General features: G+C 50.8%; 1 protein-coding gene across 1 annotated transcript; it reads left to right on the top strand.

Moving 5' to 3' along the window:
• Positions 1–10,292: 10,292 nt before the first annotated feature.
• MPPE1 (metallophosphoesterase 1) lies at positions 10,293–19,609 on the top strand (the record flags this gene model as incomplete). Its single annotated transcript, XM_080714744.1, has 9 exons — positions 10,293–10,486; positions 11,780–11,888; positions 13,877–13,980; positions 14,708–14,782; positions 16,876–16,984; positions 17,099–17,164; positions 17,251–17,373; positions 18,581–18,721; positions 19,400–19,609. The coding sequence occupies 9 exons, from the start codon at positions 10,293–10,295 to the stop codon at positions 19,607–19,609; spliced, it is 1,131 nt and encodes a 376-aa protein (XP_080570870.1).
• Positions 19,610–20,198: the final 589 nt, after the last annotated feature.

Here is a 20,198-nt window from a genome sequence, read left to right on the forward strand (position 1 = left end):
TTCAGAACTTTTATTCCTAGGGCTTAGTCCAATGTCCTTCTCTATCTGGCAACCTCCTTTGAGCTGAATGGGGGACGAAGTCCGAGATTCCAGCTTTCATACATGTAGTTGGCGTAGGGAAATCCGTGTACCTTTATGATGATTTAGAGGGTTTCGATGAATGTCTGCTGGATTTTGTCTGCAATACCATCTGCTGTCTGAAAGCTTAAGCAAGCTCACAACACAGTTTAGAAGGTAAACACCAGGAAATAACATGAAGTTTTTAGATTTAGTTGTCAGATGTACTTCTCTAGCAGCTGAGCACTTTTCCTCAAACGATAGGCTTATTAGAAGCCTATTCCTCTTAATAATCCATTTCCACACCACAATCCTTCTGTAACCTGCTTTCAATCTTTCTAATTCCTTTCTTTCCCATTTGGGACAATCTTAGGATAAGCTCCTCTTCATACAAAAATGCTTTCTTATTCTCACCATATTTTCTTTCTTTCACATTCACACATCTATTTTATCTGTCCTTTGTTCTGACATAGCTATTTTATCCAGGTGGTGTCGCCCTGTCTCCAGGCAGCGCTATCACTAGGTGCAAAGGTCAAGATTCCTTCTAGCCCTTGGCTCTATTGTAATGGTTAGAACGAAGGTCAAAGATAGGGAGGAGTTCTGCATTTGTAATTACTGTCTGGAATGCTGCCACTGCATCTAAATTCTACCTAGATTTTATTACCATTTGAACAAAGCCGAGGACGTTTAGAGGCTTAGACAAATTACCAGAAAGTTTATTTTCCACGGACTCAGTTTCTCTCACAGTCCTGATCTTACACCACTGGAGCAATTCGTGTGGAAAGTTAAAAGAATCATTACCAAAAGAATAATAGTTATGAAAGAATATCTGAAAGTGGGGAGTACTTTGGCCAGAGACAACACCTTCTCTCGGGGCTTATTTCTCACGTTGAGAATCTGCCTATTAGCTGCGTGGGTGGGTGGTCTCCACGCAGATGCCGAGAGGAAGTAGGCGGTCTCGGCGGTCTCGGCAAAACAGGGTGTCACTAAGCTGCAGAGGGCCTCACTCTGTAGCTGAGACTGAATGGGAACCTTACCCCAGATCCTCCTGTGTCAGCCTCACAAGTACTGGGTTTACAAGCATACACCACCATGCCTGGCTCTATGCATATGTTATATATGTAGCTGGAAGGTAGAATGTCCCTGGATTCAATTCCCACTATCCCCCCAAAATTAGTTAATGACATTAAAGGTCAACTAATATATCAACTAAGTATATCTGACAACTAAATCTAAAAACTTCATGGTATTTCTTGGTGTTTATCTGCCAAACTGTGTAGTGAGTTTGTTTAAGCTTTCAGATTTTAGAAGGCAAGGTGGGCAACACCTGGATCGCCACATCCCCCCATGCCTGCCATATGGACTGACCCCTAAAGATGGAAAGTTCCAAAAAAGTTAAAGAAGATTCCCTGAGAGGCCTCCAAGCCCTGGGCGTGCCCGTTTCTTCTGGAAGTTGCCCTTTGGAACTGCCTGTCTGCAAGAGCCAGAGAAGATCCGAGCTAATCTCTTGAATGCCGGATTGGTTTTTTTTACCTTTGTTTACATGTTATCCACTACTGTTTTACAATGATTGCACTCCCCTCTTTTCTCTTATTATTAACCTCACTGGTGAAGGGTATAAATTTTTCTGGGTTCTTGTAATAAAGTGTCATTAGCTCAAGAAGCTCTTGTCCATGTCAGATTCTTTCCAGAAGCGCCGTAAATAGGAACTTAAAGAAATTTATTTCCTAGAAGGGAAAGAATCGCTGCAGATAAGTGGCTGCAGTATGGCACCCTATCCTCCCCCATCTTTTCTGAGATTTTCGATCGCGAGTGGGATCACCCCAATCTCGACTGAGCGGGTTTGCGGCAGAAGACTGCCCAGCAAGCAGGACGCAGAGGCAGGACAAGCTGCCTGAGCCTGTTTCTCCTTTTGGTGGCGTATGTTTGCAGTTCCAGCTGCCCAGAAAGTCCCAGCTGTGTCTCCCTTGGAAGGGGGTCTGGGAAAGAGGTTCTATTATTCTGGTTAGACTCCAGGCTTTTGGCCAAGAGTCGTTTAAGAACATAGTTGGGCGCCGGGCGAGGTGGGCACGCTTGTAATCCCCACGCTTGGGAGGCAGAGACAGGAGGATCGCGCAGGTTCAAAGCGAGACCCCGTTTCCAAATAAAAATAATATAAAATAGGTCTGGGAATGTAGCCCGGAGGTAGAAGGGCTTCCAGAAAGCCCAGTACCACACACACACAAAGAACATAGTTGGGCTTCTACCTCAGCTCAGGGACAATGTCTTATTAAAACTCCAGTACAAAACAAACCCAAACTTATTTTATTGTAGTTAACTTGACAAAGTGTGGATAATTCATTGACTAGAAAATCTTAATATATATTATTTAAAACTTAGATACTATATTAAAATATTGGGGATATTTAGTCTTTCTATCTACATTTGCATATTTTGGGGGGATTGTCTTAAAAATTCCATTCTGAGCCGGGCGTGGTGGCACACACTTGTAATCCCCGCGCTTGGGAGGCTGAGACAGGAGGATCACACAGGTTCGAAGCCAGCCTCAGCTACTGAGTGAGGCTCTCAGCAACTCAGTGAGACCCTGTTTCCAAATAAAATATAAAATGGGCCTGGGAGTATAGCCCGGAGGTAGAAAGCCTCTGGGTTCCACCCCCAGTACCACCAAAAATCCATTGTTATTTTATCTACTTGCTCCGTTTCTTCACACATATGCTAAAGGAAACGGTGCTGTAATTGGCTTTTTTGCCGGACCAGGCTCGTTTTGCCCGCTCGCTGCCCAGTGTGCGGGTTTTGCAAAGGAGCCTCAGCACCTGCGGGCCGGAGGTGCGCCGGGCGGGGCAGGGCTCGGGGGCGCGCGGCGGCGGCTCGGGGGCGCGCGGCGGCCATCTGCGCAGGCGCACTGCGCCCGCCGCGAGTGCGCGCGGTGCGGAAGTAGCCGCGTCCGCGCCGCTCCAGGGCTTCTCCGCCTTCGGCCGGGCAGAGGGGGCTGCGGCCGCCCGTCAGACGCTGGCGCGGGCGGCGACCCGAGGCTTCAGCCAGCCGGGCCGGACGGGCTGGCTCGGAATCCCAGCCTCGGCCAGGTGACCGCTGGGCACGGCGCGGCGGGAGGCGGCGGGGTCCCGGGGCGGGCGCGCGCGGGCAGCCCGGGCGGGGGTCCCGGGGCGGGATGCGGGCAGCCTGGCGGGGGTCCCGGGGCGGGATGCGGGCAGCCTGGCGGGGGTCCCGGGGCGGGATGCGGGCAGTCTGGCGGGGGTCCCGGGGCGCGCGCGGGCAGCCCGGGCGGGGGTCCCGGGGCGGGATGCGGGCAGCCTGGAGGGGGTCCCGGGGCGGGATGCGGGCAGCCTGGCGGGGGTCCCGGGGCGGGATGCGGGCAGCCTGGCGCCCTCGTGGACTCCAGCCCGTGTCCGCGCCACCCCTGCGGGATGGGCCGCGCTGGTCCCTTCGCTCGCGCACCCTGGCGGCCTCAAGCCAAGCCGGACGCGATTCCTGGCTGTAGTTCTGCTGTCACCGTGAGGGACAGTGAAAGATGACTGTGGTGGGCATCGAGACGTCGCGGGCTTAACGTTTTCTTAGCAGGGGCTTTTAGGACCCTTGATGGCTAATCCAGCGCCCTTATTTTAGAGACACATCTGAAGGGGTGCAGAGGGAAACCTACTTTTTAATACTGGGCAGCCCATACTGCATTGTGGGGACCATATAATGTTCCTGTTGGGTTATCATTTAATAATATTAATAAAAGTGACAAAACAGTAACTGTAAGTAGGTGTGGTGTGTGCGTGTGTGTGTGTGTGTGTGTGTGTGTGTGTGGTACAGGAGAGTGAACCCAGGGCTGCTCTGTCACCGAGCTACATCCCTAGCCCTTAAAAACTTATTTTTAGGGCTGGGATGTAGCTCAGTGGCAAAGCGCTTGCCTGGCAAGTGCACCGCCCTGGGTTCGATCCCCAATCCAAAAAGACAAAAAAAAAAAAAAAAGAACCCCTTTAAAAAAATTTATTTTTAAAAATTTTTATTTTGAGATAGGGTCTTGCCACGCCGCCCAGACTGGCCTTGAATTTAGGATCCTTCTGCCTCCGCCTCCCGAGTTTCTGGGATTACAGTCATGTGCCACCGTGGCTAACAGGAATTTTGTGTGTGAGTGTGTGTGCGCGCACGGTAGGGATTGAACCCGGAGGTGCCCTACCAATGAGCTATATCCCCAGCCCTTTTCCGTTGGGAGACAGGGCCTCACCGAGTGCTGAACCTGCCTGTCTCAGCAACGCTAGTCCTGTCTCAGCCTTCCACGTACTGGAATTACAGGCATGCGCCATTGTGCCTGGCAGTAATTTTGATTTTTAAACCCAAACCTATTAATGCAAAAAGGAAAAAAAAGCGCCTAATATGGACAGCACTCATCCTCCCAGTAGAGGAAGAGCCTTTATCACACCTGTTTCTTGGTTTTGGGTGAGACAAGATTTGCATGTGTTCTTGGGCAGGCAGGGAGAGCATCCCATGGGCGCTGGTGAACGGCCAGACCCTTGCTCATCTAGTCTAGAAAGAAGATCACATGTCTCCCCGGCCTGAACGTGAGGGGCTACGGCAGTCACTCAGGCTTTGTGGCTCTGGAGAAATTACTGGTTTGCTTGATAAATTCGAGATGGGATGACTTTTGTGCGTTGTGCTGGGGACTGAACCCAGGGGCACTCTTCCTTGGAGCTACACCTCCCCCCTTTTTATTTTGGAACAGGTTTTGCTAGGTTGCTGGGGCTGACCTCCAACCTGGGATCAACTTGTCTCAGGCTCCCAAGCACTGGGGTGATGGGTGCGTGTTCTGCACCCAGCCAGCTTGCAGTAGGATTTCAGGCTTACTTTTTGGGAGGAAAGTTGGCGATGACTTAGAACAGCTCAGCGAAGAAGCAGAAAACACTGAGGTTAGCCTCAGATGGCCACGGCCTGCGGACTGCTCCCACTGACCATCTTGGTGTTGGCTGTCACCTTTCCACTCTCCCAAGTTTATTTTGGCTTTTACAGTTGAGCGTTGTTGGGAGTCCCCGGACGCTATGGTTGCAGTAGGGTCTCACGCCACTGCTTTCTAGAGGCTTTGTGGGCTGTGGGTGTAGCTCAGGAGTAGAGTGTGTGCTTGGCTTGCACAAGGCTGGGGTCCAATCCTAGAATCACACATGTGTATTATTTTTTGTTGTTGTTGTTGCTGTACTGGGGATAGAACCCAGGGGCATTCTACCTCCAAGCTATACCCTTAGCCCTATTTTTTAGTCTTTTATTTTTTGAAACAGTTTCTCACTGAGTTGTGAAGGGCCTCGCTAAGTAGCAGAGGCTGTCTGGGAACTGCGATCCTCTGATCTCCGCCTCCCAAGTGCTGGGATTACAAGTGTGTGCCACCACGCCTGGCCACAAATATTTTTTTAAAAAGCACTTGTTAAGTTTGGCGTGGTGGTGCACACTTGTAATCCCAGCACTTGGGAGGAGGCTGAAACAGGAGGATTGCAGGTGCAAGGCTACCCTAGCAATTTGGGGAGACTATGTTTCAAAATAATAAAATAGGGCTGGGAGTATAGTGTGAAGGTAGAATGCCTCTGGGTTCAACCTCTAGTACCATAAAAAAAAAAAAAAAAAAAAAAAAAAACTTATTAGCTGGGTGTGGTGGTGCAGGCCTGTAATCCCAGTACTTGGAAGGCTGAGACTGAAGGATTGTAGTTTTGAAGCCAGTCTCAGCAATTTAGGGAGACCCTGTCTCTAAATAAATAAATAAATACCCATTATGGCTCTGGGCATTCTACCAGCACCAAAGGAAAAAAAGGACCCAGCCATTGGGGGCAGGGCCAGGGCTCCCTCCTGTCCTCAGCGTGGCTCCCCTCTTGGTGCTTCCAGCAGGACTCTGGGATCCTGCTGCCTGCCAGCCTGCCCCTGAGGAAGCCCAGGGTAAGGGAGACTGCATCTGTGTGTCCTCCACCCCCAAACGCCCGTCCCGAGTGAGACTTGCTCCAGCCTGCTCGGCTCTTGGTGTTTCCTGAACCTCTTGGTCACAGCTGCTCAGCAGTGTCCTCTGATGAGAAAGAAGCGGGCGGAGACGAGCGCTATGCAGTTGTCATTCTGGCATTTCATGGCAGGCGCCAGTGGAGACACCCTGGCCTTCGGCCTTTCCTTTAAACGAGGTTCTGGCTGCTCCTTTGGACTTAGCTTTAAGGAGATTAGGCGACTAAAGGCCCTTTTTGGGCACTGGATGTTGAGTCCAGGGGCATTCTACCTCTGAGCTACACTCCCAACCCCATTTTATTTTTATTTTGAAACAGGGTCTCATCAGGTCGATGAGAGTCTCACTACTTGCTGAGGCTGTCCTCAAACCTGTGATCCTCCTGCCTCTGCTGGGATTACAAAGGTGCGCCACCATGCCCGGCCTAACCATAGTTCTTTTGAAAGAAAGGGAAGTGTTAACACAAAGTTCTTGCTTTTGGTATGTTTAGCTTACTCAAAACAAAGAACATGGGATGCTCTTAGGAAATCTTTATTCCTTAAAGCTTCCCCCCCCCCTCTCTCGTGCAGGAGTGTGAACCCAGAGAGCTAACTCTGAGCTAATCCCCCACCTCATTTAATTTTTTAACTTTCTCTCTCTCTCTCTCTCTCTCTCTCTCTCTCTCTTACTGGGAAATGGAACCTAGGGACATTCTACCTCCAAGCTACACTCCCAGCCCTGGTCTTTTTGTTTGTTTGTTTGTTTGTTTTTTGTTTGTTTTTAATCTTTATTTTGAAACAAGGTCTCACTAAATTGCAGAGGGCCTTACTAAGTAGCTGAGGCTGACCATGAACCTGGGATCCTCCTGTTTTAGCCTCCCAAGTACTGGGATTACAAGCATGCACCACCTGCCCTGCTCTAATTTTTAAAATTTTGAAACAACCTTGCTAAGTTGCTAAGATCCTCCTCCTGTGTCTCATCCTCCAGGTACTGGGTATAAGCAACACCAAGCCCAGCTTCTTCCTCTCTCTCTCTGTTTTTTTTTTTTTTTTTTTTTTTTGTGATACTGGGGATGGAACCCAGAGGCTTTCTACCTTCGGGCTATACTCCCAGAGCTATTTTTTATTTTTTTTGGAAACAGGGTCTCACTAAGTTGCTGAGAGCCTCACTAAGTAGCCGAGGCTGGCTTTGAACCTGTGCGATCCTCCTGTCTCCACCTCCCAACCACCGGGATGACAAGCGTGCGCCACCACGCCCGGCTCTTCCTCTCTTTTATGAGTGTCAACCAAATAGGAAATCCACACTGAGGCCATAATGCTGCTGGGTTACTAACAACATCTGTATGGTCATTGTATTCTTATTTTTCTGGCATTGGGGATTGAATCTTAGCCCTTTTTATTTATTTTTTCAAGTTTGAAAGAGGGTCTTGCTAAGTTCCCGAGGGTCTGGTGAGTTGCAGAGGCTGGCCCCAGACCTGCCGTCCATCTGTCTCAGCCTCGCGAGTCCCGGGTTATAGGTGTGCACCACCTGCCCAGCGAGAAGTGGGACTTACTAGTACAGCACACCAATGGCCAGCGTCCCTTTGAGTCACCGGGAAGCACTCTCCCTACTTATCAGTTCCCCAAGAAATTTCCAGTTTTGGCTTTAGATAATGATCCAAGTATGTGTCCATTCCTGTTTCATTTTCTTTGATTTAGAATCGCACACCGTCATGGTGGCTCTTGCAGAACACTGCTGTCAACCGGCGGGAGCTTTGTAGAGGCTGGGGCTCACTTCTGTGACTGCGAGAAGTTCTGAACCTGAGATTTACCAGGTTATCGAAGGCCCTGTAGAGATGAGGCTGCCCATGACCCCATGCCTGCGGACCATGTGAAGTTCCTGGATTCACCTTAGGAAGACAACTCCTAGAGCCAGGCAAGGTGGGCACGCGTGTAAACCCAGCATTCAGGAGGCTGAGACCGGAGGATCACGGTTTGGGGACAGCCTCAGCTACTTAGTGAGGCCCTCTGCAACCCAGTGAGTACTGGTTTCAAAATAAAAAATAAAAAGTAGGGCTGGGAGCTGGGCGTGGTGGCGCACGCTTGTAATCCCTGTGCTTGGGAGACTGAGACAGGAGGATCACACAGGTTAGAAGCCAGCCTCAGCTACTTAGTGAGGCTCTCAGCAACTTAATGAAACCCTGTTTCCAAATAAAGTATAAAATAAGTCTGGGAGTATAGCCCAGAGGCAAAGTGCCCCTGGGAACCCCCAGTACCACCAAAAAGAAAAAAAAAAGAGAAAAAATAAAGTCAACTCCTCAGCCAGGTATGGCGGCATACACCTGGCACCCCACTACTTGGGAGGCTGAGACAGGAGGATTGCAGGCTTAAGGCTGACCTTAGCAACTTGGTGAGGTCTTGTTTCAAAATACTGAGGCTGAGGGTATAGACCTCTGAGCTACAGAGTGTCCCTAGGTTGAATCCCCAGTACAAACAAAAAGTTAGAGGAGGAAAGGGCACCTGGCGGTTGAAGGGCAGGCTTTGTGAAGCATGTGGAACCTGCGACAGTGTCGCGGCACGCTCAGTGTGGGTGACCTGCCCTCTGACCTGGTGAGGATCGTGGAGCTTTGAAACAGCTGAACCTGAACGTTGCCTTCTGTGTTGGAGAAGCAGGTTCCGCCCCAGGCGCCTCCTGGCCAGCCTTGGCCTGTGGCCTGATCTCTGAGAGTCAGTCACAGCTGTCCCTCTTCCCGCTCTGTCTCTTGCACCGTCTCTCTGACGGCTTCCCATTTGATGACTTGTCTTGGGCTGGGCATGTAGCTCTGTAGTAAAGTGCTTGCCTAGACTCCTTGAGCCTGCGTCTGTTTCCCAGCACCACAGAAAGCAAACAGATAAGCCGGGCATGGTGGCACACACCTGTAACTCCTGTACACCTGTAACTCCTGTACTGTAACTCCTGTTTCAAAACAGAAAATCAAAAGGGCAGCCAGGCATGGTGGCGCACGCTTGTAATCCTAGTACTTGGGAGGCTGAGACAGGAGGAGCTCAGGTTTGAGGCCAGCCTCAGCAACTTAGTGAGGCTTTCAGCAACTTAGTGAGACCTGTTTCCAAATAATAAAATAAAAAAGAGATAGAGATGTAGCTCAGAGTTAGAATGCCTTTCAGTTCAACCCCTATTACAAATAAATAAATAGATAAATAGCTAGCTAGCTAGCTAGCTGGCTGGCTGGTTGGCTCGGAGGTAGAATGCCCCTGGATTAGGTCCCCAGTTCCCACTCCTGCAAAGCAATCAAAGAACGTAAGTGCCTTGGGGAGACTGGTGTAAGAGCATTTTTATGGCGTGTGGAGATACAAAGTCTGGCGAGTTGGTGATTTCCTTGTTAGCAGTCAAGCATATTATGATGTAAAGGTACAAGGTAAGTTTTTGGGATGTGTTTCAAGGCTGGCCTGAGCAATTTATTTTATTTATTTATTTTTTTATTTTTTTGTGGGTCTGGGGATGGACCCCAGGGGCATTTGACCTCCGAGCTACACCCCAGCCCTATTTTTTTTTTTAATTTTATTGGTGCATTATATTCATACATCATATTGGGGTAAAAAACTTGTGTGTAGAGACATGCACACATCACTGATTTAACCCCTACCCAATTCCCACCCCGTTCCCTCCCCCCTATTTTTTATTCTTCATTTTGAAACCGGCTCTCACTAAGTTGCGGAGGGCCTCACTAATAGCTGAGGCCGTCCGTGAACCGCGATCCTCCGGTCTCAGCCTCCCGAATGCTGGGATGACAAGCGTGCCCACCACGCCCGGCTTGGCCTCAGCAATTTAGTGAGAGCCGGTTTCGCAGTACAAATGGCTGAGGGCGCAGCTCAAGATAGCGTGCCCAGGACTCGGTGACGCTTAGTTCCTGATGGAGGGAGGCAGGAGGGAGGACTGCTAATCCGTAGGCCCGTAACCCAGTTCTGTTCTCTTCTGTAGGAACACAGCAAGACCCGGACACCGTCTTCTGCCTCCTTGGCTTCTGCAGTGTTCGCATGGTCATCTCTCCTCTCGGGTCCTGGGGTGGAACCCAGGGCCGCCTGCCTCTGAGCTGCATTCCCAACCCTTTTTGTTCTTTTAATTCAGAGGCCAGGCCTTGCTAAGTGAACTGGAGGTCTTCCTGCCCCGGCCTCCTGAGTTGCTGGGTCGCAGCGCCTCTCATGAGCCCCCCAGCGCCCCGGGAGGAGCCATGACTCTGGGGAGATGGAGGCTCAGGAGGAAGACTCTTTGCCTGTGGAAGAGGCGGAACTCTCTGCTGTTGACAGCCATGGCAGTTTTCTCTGCTGTGCTTCTGTTCTGTGAATTTTTAATCTATTACTTAGTGATCCTGCAGTGTGATTGGCCTGAGGTGAAGACTCCGGCCTTTGGGGGTGCAGGGGAGCCCGTGCTGAAAGCCATGTTTCTGGCTGACACCCACTTGCTTGGGGAGATCCAAGGCCACTGGCTGGACAAGTTGCGAAGGTGAGAGGCGGAGCGGGACTCTTTCTGGCGCTTCATAGGCAGAAAGGTGTTGCCCTCTCCTGACAGGCCAGACCCAGTGCCTTTTGGCTCCTCTTCTTTTCCTCCAAAGAAGGACTCGGGGGCATTGACTTTGCCTAGAGTTTAACGTTTACTGAGCATCTATTGTAGGTGGCTTTGTAACTCAGGAATCAGGACTGGGCCACGGATGAGCTTTGGACGAGGTGCTTGGGTCCCCCTGAGCCCCGCCTCCTTGTTGGTGCCTGCGTTAGTGCTCAGCGATTTAGCAAGGCTCTGTTTTTGGTGGCACTTAGGATGCAATCCGAACTAAGCCCCCATCCCTATTTTATTTTATTTATTTTTTTATTAAAAAAAATTTTTTTTTTTGGTGGTACTGGGGGTGGAACCCAGAGGCTTTCTACCTCCGGGCTATACTCCCAGACCTATTTTATACTTTATTTGGAAACAGGGTCTCACTAAGTTGCTGAGAGCCTCACTAAGTAGCTGAGGCTGGCTTCGAACCCGTGCGATCCTCCTGTCTCAGCCTCCCAAGCGCGGGGATTACAAGTGTGCGCCACCATGCCCGGCCCTATTTTATTTTTTATTTGGAAACAGGGTCTCACTAAGTTGCAGGGGGCTCACTAAATTGCTGACTCTGTCCTGAAACCTGTGATCCTCCTGTCTTAGCCTCCCCAAGTACTGGGATTACAAGTGTGTGCCAGGACATTCAGCAGCAAGACTCTCTTTTCTTCCTCCTCCTCCTCTTCCTCCTCCTTTTTATGGTACTGAGGATTGAACCCAGGGGCAATCTGCCTCTGAGATACACCCTCCAGCCCTATTTTTTATTCTTTATTTTGAAACAGGGTCTCACTGAGTTGCTAAGGGCCTCACTAAGTAGCTGAGGTTGTTTGTGAACTGCGGTCCTCCCTTCCCAGCCTCCTGAACGCTGAGATTACAAGTGTGCACCACCACGCCCGCTCACTTAGTCTTTTTTTTTTTGCGGGTCTGGGGATGGAACCCAGTGGCATTAGACCTCCGAGCTACACCCCCTGCCCTATTTTTAGGTTTTTATTTTGAAACCAGGTCTCACTGAGTTGCGGAGGCCTCACTAAGTAGCTGAGGCTGTCCGCGAACCATGATCCTCTGGTCTCTGCCTCCCGAATGCTGGGATTACAAGCGTGCGCCACCACGCCCGGCTGACTCAAGTAGCCTGACTCAAGTAGCCTAGAAGACAGAAGTGCCTGGACCCAGGAAACAGAGCACCGCCTTACCTTTACCTCTGCTGCTGTCCTCCAGGGAGTGGCAGATGGAGAGAGCCTTTCAGACGGCTCTGTGGTGGCTGCAGCCGGAAGTCGTCTTCATTCTTGGTGACGTCTTTGACGAAGGGAAGTGGAGCTCCCCCAAGGTGGGATCCTGTTGCCTGGGCACCCTGCTCCTGCTCTGAGGTCAGGGTGGCGGCTGGACAGTCCTGCAGCTTCGTTGGCTCAAGTTGGACATTTTGCTTAGTATCGGCTTTAAAAATTTAGTCTATTTTGAAGATTCTAGGGATTTGTACAAAATAGTAGTCGTGTGTGTGTGTGTGTGTGTGTGTGTGTGTGTGTGTGTAAGAAAGAGAGGGAGAGAGAGAGAGAGAGAGAGAGAGAGAGAGAGAGAGAGAGAGAGAGAGGGAGAGGCAGAGACTGGATATCAAACCCAGGACTGTGCATGCTAGGCAAGTACTCCACCAGTGAGCTACATCCCCAGCCCTTTTTATTTTATTTTATTTTATTTTATTTTGAGACAGTCTTGCTAAATTACCCAGGCTGACCTCAAACTTGGGATCCTCCTGCTTCAGCGTCGGAAGTAACTTGAATTACAGACGTGTGTCACTGGGCCTGACTCATAGTGCTAATCTTTTCTTTATTTTCTCATTTTTTTTTGGTGTGTGTGTCTATTGGGGACTGAACCCCAGTGCATTCTACCTCTCTGCTACACTCTCAGCCCCACTTATCATCATCATCGTCGTCATTGTTTATTGTACTGGGGTTTGAACCCAGGGGCCTTCTACCTCCAAGCTATACCCCCAGCTCTTTTTTTTTTTTGGAAACAGTGTCTCATTAGGTTGCTGTGAGTCTACCTGTATTGCTGAGGCTGGCCTTAAACCTGTGATCCTCCTCTCTCAGCCTCCCAACTACTTAGATTATAGGTATATGCCGCCATGCCTAGCTCCCCCAGCCCTTTTTATTTCTATTTTTGAAACAGGGTCATACTAGGTTGCTGCGAGTCTTGCTATGTTTCCGAGACTGTCCTTGGACCTGAGTCTTCCTGTCTTAGCCTCCCGAGTACTGGAACTACAGGCATGTGCCACCATGCCTGGCTTCCTCATGCTAATCTGCAGTCAGGCTTTGCTGCTCTTACATTTGTCTGTGTATGAGGTCTGTCCACGAATCAGACATCATTTGGTTGGGATGTACCGTCCTGTTAAACTTTGCGAAGGGGCAAGACAGGAAGATGGACGCTATTCCAGCTGTCACCAAAATGAGAGCGTCTGTGTTGGAAGAGCATCTCATTTGCTGTGCGTGGTGCCGGCGTGGGTCCCGGGGCCTCGCGCTGCCAGCGGAGTGCTCTCCCACCTGCACCCCGCCCTGCTTTACGCACGTGAGGAGAATTGTGCTACCAGAGTTCCTTGCTCCTCTCCTGATTGTCTTCTTTCTGAGAGAGAAGTGTAAAGGAGCCGTGGAGGCTTGAGAGGAGCCCGGTACGGGGTGGCGCAAGCGTCTCATCCGACTCGGGGGCAGCTCGCCCTTGCTGGCTTTGCGCATTGCATTTTGAGAACCAGCGCTGGCTCTTGCAGGATCTCAGCCAGCCCCAGTATCTTAGTGAGGCCCTCCGCAACCTAGACCCTATTTCAAAAATAAAAAATAAAAAAATATTGCTGGGGGTGTGGCTAGGAGGTAGAATACCCCTGGGTTCAATCCCGAGTGTGGGGGGAGACGAGCAGTAGGTAGAATGGGAACTCACTGTTTACAGAGTTGCAAAATCTGTGGAACTTAGTGTAGGCTTTAGCTAACTATGAGATCACAGAAATATTGTATGTAAAACTTAGACACTGTTTCCAAGTGAAAATGAAAATAGGGGTAGGGGCATAGCTCAGAAGTAGAAGGCCCCTGAGTTCCATCCCCAACTCATGCACGCACGCACACACGCACGCACGCACGCACGCACCATAGTACTATGGGTGTATCTCTGAGGTAGAATGCCCCTGGGTTCAATTCCCAGTACCACAAAAACAAAACACCCACAACACTGAGAGGCCCCTCCTCATCACTAGCGTCCATCCGTGGGAGCAGGGAATTGCTGGCTGAGCTGAGGTCGCGTGTCCGGTTCTGCTTGTCACCGTGACCTTCCTCGTAGGCCTGGCAGAGGGACGTGAAGCGGTTTCAGAAAATGTTCAGACACCCGGGCCACGTGCAGCTGAAGGTGGTTGCTGGCAACCATGACGTGGGCTTCCACTACCAGTGAGTACCTCGGGCCTGGGACCCCTGCCCCTCACTCCAACCCTGTCACAGCAGAGAAGGCCTCCTAGGTGCAGGGTTGAGCAAATCTGTCTTCTGAAAAAGGCCTGAGCTCCTTAAATGTCGGCACACGGCCCCCGCGACAGGTGTCTGCTGCGAGGACTGATGTGCCCTTGGCAGTGGACCTCCAGATGTTTACTGACTGGCCCGAATCTCCTTAGGGTGCCGGAAGCAGCACTGCTCTGCTCTATAGCCCAGACTCAGGTGCTGGTGCGGAGTGTGTGCGGCCTGTCTTCTTTACTTGCACCACTGTTTGATGAGCCCCACGGTCCTGTCATGCTCTTCTGTGTTCCCACAAGGACTGGCCCTGGGGAGTGGAGCAGCAGCACAGTGAGCAGGCCATGCTGCCAAGATTGGAACCTGCCGAGGAGCTCAGCGGGAGCCCTGGAAGTCACCTTCCATGGGCACGGCAGCTCCCATGTGCGTGGTCTGAAAAGTGTTTCCTTAGCTGGGCATGGTGGCGCACACTTGTAATCCCAGTACTTGGGAGGCTGGGACAGGAGGACTGCAGGTTCATGGCCAGCCTCAGCTACTTAGTGAGGCCCTCTGCAACTTAGTGAGACCCTGTTTCAAAAAATAACATGGGGTTAGGGGTGTAGCTCAGAGGTAGATTGCCCCTGGGCTCAATCCCCGGTACAAAAAAAGTGTTTTCTTTTACAATTGAATACAGGATGAACCAATATAGAGTAAAACGGTTTGAGGACGTCTTCACCTCTGAAAGGCTGTTTTCTTGGAAAGGAGTTAAGTAAGTACTATTTGAGAATTCTTACACAGACATAGATCCTTGGAAGCTGGGTGTTTTTTTTTTTCTTCTTGGTGCTGGGAATTAAATTCAAGGGCATTCTACCTCCAAGCTATATCCCCAACTTTTTTTTATTTTTATTTTTTGTGGTACCCAGGATTGAACCCAGGAGCATTCTACATCTGAGCTACACTCCAGCCCTTTTCTGTTTTGTTTTGTTTTGTTTTGACAGAGCCTCACTAGATTGTTGGGGCTGTTCTGAAACCTATGACCCTCTTGTCTCGGCCTAACTACGGTAATTACAGGCCTGCACCGCCAGGCCCAGCTTTCGTTATTTGTTTTGGAACAGGGTCTTACTAGGTTGAACTTGTGATCTTCTGTCTCGGCCTCCCGAGTACCGGGGTTACCAGCCTGCGCCCCTGCGCTTGGCACTGTCCTGACTTCTAGAGCAGAGCCTCCCTGGCCTCGGCTGGCTACTGGCATTGGTGCCCTGGCCAGGCCATTCTGATGCTGCTCTCTTGTCTCTTCCTGGTCTGTGTGTTTGCAAGACAGTGGCAGGCCTGCGCACACTCCCTGGTGGTAGACGCAGTGGGGAGGGCCGTGGAGAGGTGTGCACGCACCCTGTGCAGGAGTCCCACACCGTGGCTCTGGCGCCAGAGAGACTCCGTAGAGCACCTAGAGATGAGTTGAGTGCACCCCAACACTTTGCTCCCCCTCTGCTGGAGGGGAGTCCCTCCTGGGCAGCTCCTTTCCTCTGTCACCATGGAGAAATGATGCCTATTTGGGAGCATTTCTCTAGTGTTTTGGAAACTTTAAAATTGTTGATATTTCTGGTTACCTGGTAACTGAGTTCCTGAGCACTATCATTTGTCTAGATGGCAGAGTCTTTGCTGACAGATGCTGTTTCTGACCAGGTGGTGCGTGCGTAGGGCAGAAACAAGTTCAGGGAGCGCAGGCCACCCCAGGGCTGGGCTGAGGGAGGGGCCACGGTGTGAGGACGGCCCCCTTAATTAGCAGGACCCTGACCCAAAACAAAAGCGAGCCGGGCTTGGTGGGCACCCTTGTAACCCTCGCTCTTGGGAGGCGGAGACAGGAGGATCGTGCTGGCTTAAGAGACCCTGTTTCCAAAAAAAAAAAAAAAAAAAAGTATAAAATAGGTCTGGGAGTGTAGCCCGGAGGTACAAGGGCTTCCAGGACCACCAAAAAAAAATTGGACTGGAGGTGTAGCTCAGAGTTAGAAGCCTTCCTTGGTTCAATTCCCAGTACCACATATGTGTATAGACATACATACACATACAAAAGCATATGTATAGTGGGAATCTTTAAAAAATAGAATTAAGGCAAAGTTTCTGTAGAGAGTTGAACTTAGCTTCGTTAGTACCCTCGTTTGGGATCGTCCAGATCCAGGTAGCTCTGACCAGCTTGTGCCCTCTGCCTCCTGGAGCGCACCTGGGTGCCGAGAGCTCCCGGCTTCCCGCGTGGACACAGCTCCTGGCTCTCACTGAGTACTTTCTTGGCACTGTCAGCACGGCTGACTTATTTCACTTAACCCTCCCAACCAGCTGATGGCCGGGCTCTGTTCCTAACCCACCCTACAGCTGAGGCTCAGGGCGAGGGGCTTACCTGAGGACACACATTTCTGGCTAGAGACTGAGCTGAGAGGTTGTCCAACCTCAGAGCTTCTGACATCTGGGATTTCTCACAAGTTTAGGGGTAAACATCCTTTGGCGGTGTCTTGGGTACAGCTCCTAGTAGTGCAATTTTTGCTTGGTTAATATTGTCTCATAAAACACGGGCATTTAGCTGGGTGTGGTGTCCCACACTTGTAATCCCGTATGTGGGGGACTGAGGTGGGAGGATCGCAGGCTTGAGGCTGTCCCCTGCAATTTAGTGAGATCCTCTTTCACTGAAAAGGGCTGGGGGTGTAGCATGGAGGCTGAATGTCCTGGCGTCAGTTTCCAGCGCCCTCGCCCCCTGGTTCACCTAGCTGGGTTTCAGGCCCTGCACCTGTAGTCCTGAGTTTGATTTCCCCAGACCCATGGGGGAGCGCAGGCGTTGCCCCGCGGCCTGACCGTCTGCCCGCCCATCTGCCTCAGTTTTGTGATGGTCAACAGTGTCGCTCTGGAGGGGGACCGCTGTGACATCTGCTCTGAAGCAGAAGCTGAGCTCGTGGAGATCTCTCACAGGCTGAATTGCTCCCGAGAGGTAGGAGCCTGCTGGGCGGCTGAAGGCCCGGGCGCCTTGTCCCAGCCTCTCAGCACCTCTGCCCTTTGTTGAGCGCAGGGCTGGCAGTTTAACCGGCTGACTCCCGAGCGGCAGGAGCGGCGTGCCAGGCAGTGTGGCGAAGGGCAGGGGCTCCCTGCGTCTGCCCCCATCCTCCTGCAGGTGAGCGGGCAGGGAGGGGGTGGCGCGCACTGGGCAAAGCCACTGGGTTTTGTGACCTTGCCCGGCCCCTCTCTGGCTTCGGGCAGCATTACCCGCTCTACCGGACCAGCGATGGGAACTGCTCGGGAGAAGACGCGGCTCCTCTAGAGGAAAGAAACGTCCCGTTCAAGGAGAGATACGACGCGCTCTCTCGGGAGGCGTCGCAGAAGGTGCGCAGATGGTGACGACTGTGCCCTGCTCAGGGACCTCTGCTGGGCGGGAGGACCGCAGCCCCAGCCGCTCCCTCCTGTCCCTCTTGTCCAGTACATCCCCTCCTTCCTCCCAAGCTGTTCATCTAAGTGGCTTTGGAAGTGTTAAGGGAGCTGAGAGTCAAATGTTTAGAGTCTTAACTAAAATGCACTTTCTTAAAAAAGTATACACGATATATAGCATTTATAGACGATAAAGTATATAATTTATGTCAAAATTTATGTCTGTATTCTTACACAAGTAAATATAAATGAATATATTTGTACTTAACATAAATTTAACATGCATTTATACCTCCAGCACTTGTGTGTGTGTGTGTGTGTGTGTTACTGCGGGTGGAACTCAGGGGCTTTCTACCTCCAGGCTACACTCCCAGACCTATTTTATATTTTATTTGGAAACAGGGTCTCACTAAGTGGCTGAGAACCTCACTAAGTAGCCGAGGCTGCCTTTGAACCTGTGCCATCCTCCTGTCTCAGCCTCCCAAGTGCGGGGATTACAAGCGTGCACTTTTTGTTTTGAAAGAGTTCTGCTAAGTTGCTAAATGTCTTCCTAAATTGCCCAGACTGACCTTGAACTTGTGATCCTCCTGCCTCAGCCTCCCAGGTACTGCAGTTATAGATGTGTGGCTCTTAAATATTTTTATAAATTTGTTTCATAAATATGTTTATAATTTACATTTAATATAAATATATTTACAGCACCTAGCAAGACTGTTTCAAAATTTTAAACAAATCTCAGTTGTAGAAAGCCCCAGGATTTAACCCCCAGTATGAAAAAAATCTTTTTTTGAAAAAAAAAAAAAAGTGTGATAATAAATGTATCAAATCTGGGATGGGGCCCGGCATGGTGGCGCACGCTTGTAATCCCTGTGCTTGGGAGGCGGAGACAGGAGGATCACGCAGGTTCGAAGCCAGCCGCGCTGGCTTAAGAGACCCTGTTTCCAAATAAAATATAAAATAGGTCTGGGAGTGTAGCCCGGAGGTAGAAGGGTTCCATTCCCAGTACCACACACACAAAAAAAATCTGGGATGGGAAGAGTATATTCTAAGAGGCTCCGTATAAACTAAACACAGGGTTTTGAGGAAAGTGCCAGCCGATGTAGCAGTTGGTCGGTGGGCCTGGCCAGCAGGGGCGCTCCTCTGAACCTGTCACCTTGACCCACAGCTGCTGTGGTGGCTGCGGCCGCGCCTGGTCCTGAGCGGCCACACGCACAGCGCCTGTGAAGTGCTCCACCAGGGAGGAGTCCCTGAGCTCAGCGTCCCGTCCTTCAGCTGGAGGAACAGAAACAACCCCAGTTTCATCATGGTAATGGGAAAGTTTATTTTTGTCTGAAAGCTCTCATAAGAATTTAAGCCAACATAGTCATCAACTATTTAATTGCTGCAATCTCGAAAAAGGTACAAAAGCCAGAAACACATCCACCCCCTGCGTACTTAGATTCGCTGCCTCCCTCACCCCGGCAGGCGCGCAGGCGCAGAGGCTGCCCCTGCAGTTCCCTTCCCGAGGCACCAGAAGAGCTGCAGACCCGGTGGGCAGGGCGGTCGGCACCCTGGCCACACTAAGAACAGTGCGGCTTTCTGATGAAACCGGGCCGGTTGCCCCTCAGCTGTACTTGGCGGCTCTTCCTGCCCACGCGTGCCATTTGCCGGTTGATAAGTGTGTTTCACGCGATGTTTTAGCTGTGGGCTTCTGCACCCGGTTCATGATGACTTCATGGCAGTACATTTCCTTAATCAAAAGGCTGGGGACCCTCCCGTTTTCACATTCACAGCAAATGACATTCTCCACTTCATTTGATACCACAAACCTGTCTGTAAGGAGAAGCCCTCAGAGGGGCTGGGGGTGCGGCTCTGTACAGAGGGGCTGGGGACGCCGCTCTGACCCTGGCTTCCACCCCTGGTGTTGCAAAATCAGCCTGCGTGTTGGGTAACAGCTTATTTCTGCATCAAGCGGCATAAAAAGACCTTCACGTTTCTTTTCCAGGGCAGCCTATCGCCCAGCGCATATGCCCTTCACAAGTGCCACCTCCCCCTGGAGACCACAGTTCTCACCATCTACTGCACAGCAGCCGGACTCCTGCTGGTCCTCGCCTTTGCCCGGGTGGAGCCGTTAGCCCTCTGCCTTCTTCTTGGTTGGAACTTGCTCAGAAGGCAAACTCTGGGGGGAAGAGCAGGCGGCCGTCGCATCTCATAGCAAATATCAAAGCCAGAGACGTGGGACTTGGGGTGCTGCTCACTTCAGAGTCCTGAGAACAGGACCCTCCTCAGGCCGGTCTATGCAATCATGGAAACCTGAGTCATCGGAGTGGCCGCAGAATAAATAGTTGACCCTACTGTTCTCATGCTGTGAAATGAAACATAAACTCAACAATAAATATGGTTCCCCACGCTTATCAAATCTATGCATAATCAGGTGCATCTGTACAGTGCGGATACCACTGGTGGGCACTTGCATGCATGACAAGTCCTGTTTCCTCAGCAAAGCCGTGGCCCTGGCACGCACTGCGAGTACGTGGCATAAACCCTGGATTTGCTGCTGTCTGTGAAGCGGCTCTCAAATCCCGATATATTGCTGTGCGCGTAGAAGTACAGAAGTGATGTTTTTATAGACTTTCTGTGCGAAACCGTTGAAATCAGATTTTTAGATAAGTGGAAATATTCTCCTGGTGACCGTGGTGTTATTTCAGAAATTAATGCCTGCCAGTGGTCAAAACATGAAAAATGGCTTTTGATATCTAGAAATAAATATTTTAGTAACTTTAAATCAGGTATAATGGATTTTT

This window comes from Muscardinus avellanarius (assembly GCF_963383645.1).
Source record: "Muscardinus avellanarius genome assembly, chromosome: 17".
NCBI classification, from domain to species: Eukaryota; Metazoa; Chordata; class Mammalia; order Rodentia; family Gliridae; genus Muscardinus; species Muscardinus avellanarius.